Source organism: Synchiropus splendidus, chromosome 12 (genome assembly GCF_027744825.2).
Source record: "Synchiropus splendidus isolate RoL2022-P1 chromosome 12, RoL_Sspl_1.0, whole genome shotgun sequence".
NCBI classification, from domain to species: domain Eukaryota; kingdom Metazoa; phylum Chordata; class Actinopteri; order Syngnathiformes; family Callionymidae; genus Synchiropus; species Synchiropus splendidus.
The window spans coordinates 9,637,090-9,643,655 of record NC_071345.1 but is presented as its reverse complement, the minus strand read 5'-3'; the positions used below and the strand labels follow the sequence as shown (position 1 = coordinate 9,643,655).

The following is a 6,566-nucleotide window of genomic DNA, read 5'->3' as shown; positions in this document are numbered from 1 at the left end:
TTATTATAAATCATTATATAATAGTTGTTTATTGTAACTTGGTTTAACTTGTCTATTGCTGGATGCTTCTACTGCTTTACGGGCACAACTTGGTCAACCCATAACAGATACTCCTTTATCAGGAAATAACTCTCAACAGGATGTTTAATGAATGAGGTGTAACTTTTGCATCTGTGGATATTGTCGAACAATACTAATAGTCCTGCTTCATCACCTCATACCACAAGAATAGTTATAGTTTTCTGCTTCCATTGAATGCATTTTAAATCAGTATTTGATTTAATTTTGAGCAAATCATGAGCAAAATATTGTAAAGCTCAAAGTAAAGCTCCTAAATAAATCCGGTTTTTGGGCCAGGGTCTTAAAGTTGACACACTATAATGTTTCTTTCCATAATATTTGATTGTTGTTCGTCACGACAGGCTGCTTTGTCTTTTTTCTTTGAAAGAAAAGTGAAATAATGAATTCCTTTGTGAGAAATTACTCAACAAAGATGATTCCAAATTCTCGAAACCTTTCGTGAATAAACATTATGCTCGCAAAGGCCATCTAAAATTTTAAAGCAGATCGAATAGAAGTGACCGAATAAATAACAAAATAAACTTCGCTAAACTGGATTTAAAGTCACAAAATTAAAGGAACTTCACTTGCATTAAAATTAAATTAAAGCAAGAAATTATTTTTGATTATTCTAAACATAATCAATGTCTGACGAGTGACTATCGATCCGGTCATGAATGAATGAACTGGTGCGTTTTTTCAGCTCCAAAACTCACCACTAGGAAGAGACAAAGTACAGAAGAAAACAGATCTCAATTATCTTTGTGAATTTTCCAAAATGCGTTTAATTTGTTTTTATTTGTGCAGTATATTTCCAATTACTGTCTTAAAAGCGACTGTTTTGTTGTCTTAATTGAGTACTATGTCGGATATAATGAATAGACCGTACAGACTTTATCGCTTATTGGCACAGGATGATGAATTAGACTGCCGTCTCAGTCTTTTAATCGATCAGCTGAGTCCAAACGTCGTTCCTGGTCGAAACTCCCTCGGGGGTTCGTGTCCCTGATTCCCCCGTCTGCTCGCACAGAGCCGATTTTTTTACGATCTGCTGCGCCAAAAGCTGCGTCATGACCACAACACAGACGGAGAGCGACGGCAACACCGACATCTAAAAATAAAAGCCTGTAACGCAATCGGTTGTTGACTCATCCTGCATGTTACATACGAGGAACAGTTGGAAAATAAACTACAGCACCTGGCTAATTTGAATGATTAATGGTTAGGGATTTAAAATAAAATAAAATAAATAGCTGGAAGGGACTAGCGCTATATGAGGAACAAACATGGCAATACGTAATGTATTTGAATATGAGATAATAGAATAAATAATTCAAATAAACATGAATGATTGTATAGGAAAATTCTATGTACTATGTATGTCTACACGTCATATTTGGTATGTGGCAGAAACAAGCTATCTTTGTAAACTTGTAATCGTTAGCATGTTTATGAATGGGATACAAATGATAAATTATGAATACTAATACAAATGAAAAATAATTAATTGAATGTGATTGTTGTCGTTGTTCTCACTGCCAGAACAACCCCGGTGCAGCAGGTTGAACGAGTTTTATTTTGAAACTCGTATCGGAAGCGCTAGCGCTTCACTACATCTTACTTCTCTCCGAGCGCACTTGAACGCCAACTTTCTGAGCGCACAGGCGCACTATTTCCCTCCTAAGACGGCTGTGTTTACTTGAGAGGACTTCGCTGCCTCGTCACATCTCCGGTGCTCCTCCGCAGAACGAAGTGAGCGGAACCTTTGGCGCTTTTACGCGCACCACCGCTGACTTCTGCCGAATTACGCGCAGCGCCGAGGGACCCTCGCTTGTTGTCAGGGTCGGACTTGTTGACAGCAGAATGTGGGGGATGCAGAGGAGTCGGTATGCGGACTGTAACGGCTCAGACGCCAGCGAGGAGACCGAGGTTGTGGTCAACATCGGCGGGGTCAAACAGGTTCTATTCGGGGACGTGTTGAATCGCTTCCCAGACACCCGCCTGGCTGAGCTGACCAAGTGTTCCGTCAAGTCCTCGGAGGAGATCTCATCGCTATGTGATGACTACGACTCGGAGACGGGGGAGTTTTATTTTGACAGAGACCCCGAGGCGTTCAAGTGCATCATCGAGCTCTACTATTACGGAGAGATCCACATCAAAAGAGGGATCTGTCCCATCTGTTTCATGAAGGAGATGGAGTTCTGGAGGATCGGAGCGGATTTCTTGGACGACTGCTGCAAGTGCCAGCTGAAGGAGGTGCAGGACGAACTTGCAGAGATTGCGGAGAAAGTGAAAACTATCCTGGTGGACAGAGAGGGGGACCCCAGCGCGGGTCGGTGGCAGCGGTTCCAGATGTGCCTGTGGCGGCTGATGGAGAAGCCGGAGTCCTCGCTCCCCGCGCACATCATCGCCATTGTCTCCTTCATCTTCATCCTGGTCTCCTCCGTGGTCATGTGTGTGGGGACCATCCCGGACCTGCAGGTGGAGGACTCGGAGGGGAACCTGGTGGAGCACCCGACTCTGGAGGTGATCGAGACTGTGTGTATCGGGTGGTTCACCATCGAGTACACGCTGCGTCTCATCTCCGCCCCCAACAAAGTGAAATTCATGTTGGCCTTCATGAACATCGTGGACTTTATGGCCATCATGCCCTTCTTCGTGGTGCTGATTCTGACCTCGTTCGGCGCTGGCGTGATGGAGCTGGCCAACGTGCAGCAGGCGGTGCAGGCTTTGCGCATTATGCGCATTGCGCGCATCTTCAAGCTGGCGCGTCATTCCTCCGGACTCCAGACGCTGACATCCGCCCTTAAGAGCAGCTTCAAAGAACTGGGTCTGCTCCTCATGTACATGGGGGTGGGGGTGTTCCTGTTCTCCGCTCTGGGCTACACCATGGAGCAGAACCACCCGGAGACCCTCTTCACCAGCATCCCTCAGTCTTTCTGGTGGGCTGTGATCACCATGACCACCGTGGGCTACGGAGACGTGTACCCCAAGACCACTCTAGGTCGCTGCAACGCGGCCATCAGCTTCTTGTGCGGGGTGATCGCTATCGCGCTGCCCATCCATCCCATCATAAACAACTTCGTCCTGTTCTACAACAAGCAACAGGTGCTGGAGACCGCGGCCAAGCATGAGATCGAGCTGATGGCGCTGCGCTCCGAGGACGCTCAGCTCGAGTCCAGCCCGCACAAACACGCCTGTTGCGCGGGTGTGTGGGACCACAGCGCGGCTCCCGGACGCAGCGATGCGTTCGTTCCGCTGCTGAAGGACCCCAAGGCGGGGGCGGGGCTGCAGACCCCCAGCATGGACAGGAGCTTTGAGAGCACTGCTGAGGTCTCCGAGTACTCCATGTCATGAACCCGTTTCATCCAATAGGAAAAATCCTCATGAACCTCCATACATGTGGCCCGTCCGAGACTTGTGGGCGCCCCGGGAAGGACACTTTAGGGGGGTCAGTAACAGAACAGGGAAACAGCCGGGGATCATCTGGACTTCAACAATCTTTGTTATTTAATGAGAAAATGGCAGAAAAACAAACAAAAAAATCCTTGCTTTATTACCCCCAAAAAGATGTAGAAATAATTACATTCAATTTCTTCCTCTGATTGAGAGGTAACTCATTTAAGTGCAGCAGTGAAGCTCCCAGGCACAAACATTATTCAAAATTTGAATCGATGCTTTATCTAAATAGATGTACTGGATCATTCTGCATTGCAGAGAAATAAATCTAAATTTTTAAGCCAAAGCAATCTGCACAATCTGAGTTAAAACTTTGGTGTTTGTTGCGTGGAAGGCTGAAGTACGAGTCCATTATATGTTATGTTTGAATGAATCACTGTGTGGAATAACTGTAGTTGAAGTGGCTGCCATATAATGACTCACTTAAATGATGCGGAAAGTCGCGTCATGTTGTTCTGAAGGAGACTAAAACAAGTCTCTTTGATGTGACAGCCTGGCCTTAAAAAGCTTGGCAGCTTGTTTAATAAAGCAGTTAGTTTAATGGGAGTTCATGCAGGTGCCAACCCCCCAGTTTTGAAGTAAAGTTTGAACTAAAAGATATGCTGAGTGTAAATACTGCATGTGCTTTCAGGTTATCTCTCAAATGGTTTCCTTCCAGAATGCATGGAGTCGACTGGACCAGCATGGTTGATTGACAGATGGTGCCCGTCAGACAGTAAAGGGGCTCATATTGAACCCTTGGAGACGAAGTGTGGCCCCAAAGAGTCTGTGTACGGCCCTGTCGTATAAGTGTTTTGTAACTGTCTGAGTCAACAAGCCTCCAACAAACATGGCCAATCTGTCCAACTAAATGTGACTTAATAAATGGAGGCGACACTCATCGATGCTGTGTGACTGAAATGTTGCCTTTGCCTCAAAGACAGGTCGGACTGGAACCAGCAACTGCAGGTGGTGATAATAACCGACAACTTGGTCACCGTGATGAGGAACATTTTTCAGCTCAATGAAAGTTCTTTATGTCATTTTGGACAAATAAAAACATCAGACCAGACACTGACTGTAAAAGCAGTTTTGAAGTGTAGAAGCGAATTACTTAAAATGGACGCTTGTGACGCCACCGCAGCACTGAGTCTTGCCATTGAGCTCAGACTGACAGGACAAATATACAAACTCAGCTTTATTGTATTATGACAAATGCAGGTTTTTGTGATACTCATGGTGCTTGGATTTATTTATTTTTTTGACCGAAATGTACTGCAATTTTTTCTGTAGCTCAAAGTGTGACAAGAATCTATTAATACAACTGAACATTAAGACAAATCAAAATACTACAGTAAATGTTATACCTGTTTGTGACATCATTATCTGTTACTAATCTTATATTTATCCTAAAACGTCTTAGGTATGACTTGTTTCACAGGATAGATTTTGATATATCATTGTTGAGTGACATAATAAACATGAATAAAAATAAAAATAAAAATAAAAATAAAAATAAAAATAAAAATAAAAATAAAAATAAAAATAAAAATAAAAATAAAAATAAAAATAAAAATAAAAATAAAAATAATTGCATAGATCAAGAACCTCCAAAAACTTCACCAGGGCCACAACTGGCCCCCAGGCCAGACTTGGACCACACCTGTGTGATGGATTTCTCGATACAAGTTACGTTTAACTTGATTCATCTTCGGCTCAACTTCAGACAAGAGTTGTGAGAATGCTAAGAAAACAAGGCTTTTAATGTGCCAGTCATGATCAGCACAAAGAAAACAGCCAGAGAAGAGGCACATTAATACATTTCCGATGCATCAGACATCACCTCAGAGTGGGAGCTTCGCTGTAATGAGGCTTTTAAGAGTCTGAAAGGTCTCAGAGGCTTTTTGTTCAATAGCAGAGGTTAAAAGGAAAAAACTATCGATGGAAGCAGCGAATCTTTGCGTCCTGATCGCGACCTCATGCTCACATCTTTACTGCGGCGGGTCATGTGTGTGTGTGTGTAACGTTGAGTCGAGCCTGGAACAACTCGACTGGAACGTATGAAGGAGCCCAGAGTGAGAAATGAAAAATGTCAAATATTTCTACGGCACCAATGCAAAGAAAACTATATGAAAAGTTTTTAAATTGTGTACATCTTCAGATTGTGAAGCACTTTTGCTGCCAAAACATGCGAAGGGTTTGTGGACTCGTGTACAGGTGCCACAAAAGTGAAGCCGCTAGCTTTGCAAAAATCCAATAAACAAGAGGAAAACCAACACGTGTGTGTGTGTGTGTGCTGAGTGCCCGCTATAGTCAGAGTGACGCGCCTGTGCTCTCGTCGGCATCCGTGCCATTTCGGTAACTGACACTGCGAGAATATTGGCTGAACATGTGCGATATAAACTGCATGAGCGAGATTGTTGAAACGGCGTCAGAGCCGACGGCAGTCTGGATCATGTGACACAGATCCGGTCACCTCAGGTCACGTCCCGAAAATGGAGCTGAGTACTGCCACGCTCCATCTGGACCAGCAGACTGACGAATCTCGCTTTAGTGGCGGCAAAAGTCGGCGAGCAGATGGAAGTACAGCTCCTCGTGTGTGTCTGCAGGGAACAGCAGTTTCCATGTCCAAGCATGTGTCCATATGATATGGATTTTTTCGGGTGGGAGGGATGTTCTTTCCGACCAGCTCTTCACTGAGAAATGACATTTGGGATTCAAACGCTTTCACACCTTCAGGGGCTGACATTTGATGCACCGCTGGAGCCGTCACATTCAGACACACAGAGTGAGCTGCAACGTCACCTCGCCTGGCTTGTTACTTGTATAGTTACTCACTAATACATACTGGGCTGTTAAACCAATGAGCGCGAAATAACATCTTGTAATTCAGTGTTGCCACATCAGTGACGCCAATAGTTGTGATGTCCTGTCCTTACACATCTGTGTCATAGAATATTATCGTCTAACAACACAGTACTTATTCCCTAGACCAGACCTGGGCAAAGTGCGGCCTGGGGGCCAAAACCAGTCCTTTGACTGCATTTATGTGGCCCTCTATGAAACTG

The 6,566-nt window shown here is 44.4% G+C and overlaps 1 protein-coding gene across 1 annotated transcript; it reads left to right on the top strand.

Annotated features, from left to right (window-relative positions):
- The first annotated feature begins 1,702 nt into the window (after nucleotides 1-1,702).
- LOC128768411 (potassium voltage-gated channel subfamily F member 1-like) lies at nucleotides 1,703-4,952 on the top strand. The gene has a single exon (XM_053881283.1). The coding sequence runs from the start codon at nucleotides 1,924-1,926 to the stop codon at nucleotides 3,415-3,417; it is 1,494 nt and encodes a 497-aa protein (XP_053737258.1). The 5' UTR covers nucleotides 1,703-1,923; the 3' UTR covers nucleotides 3,418-4,952.
- Nucleotides 4,953-6,566: the final 1,614 nt, after the last annotated feature.

Coding starts and splice junctions, on each gene's coding strand:
- LOC128768411 (XM_053881283.1), top strand. CDS start 1,924: ATGTGGGGGATGCAGAGGAGTCGGTATGCGGACTGTAACGGCTCAGAC.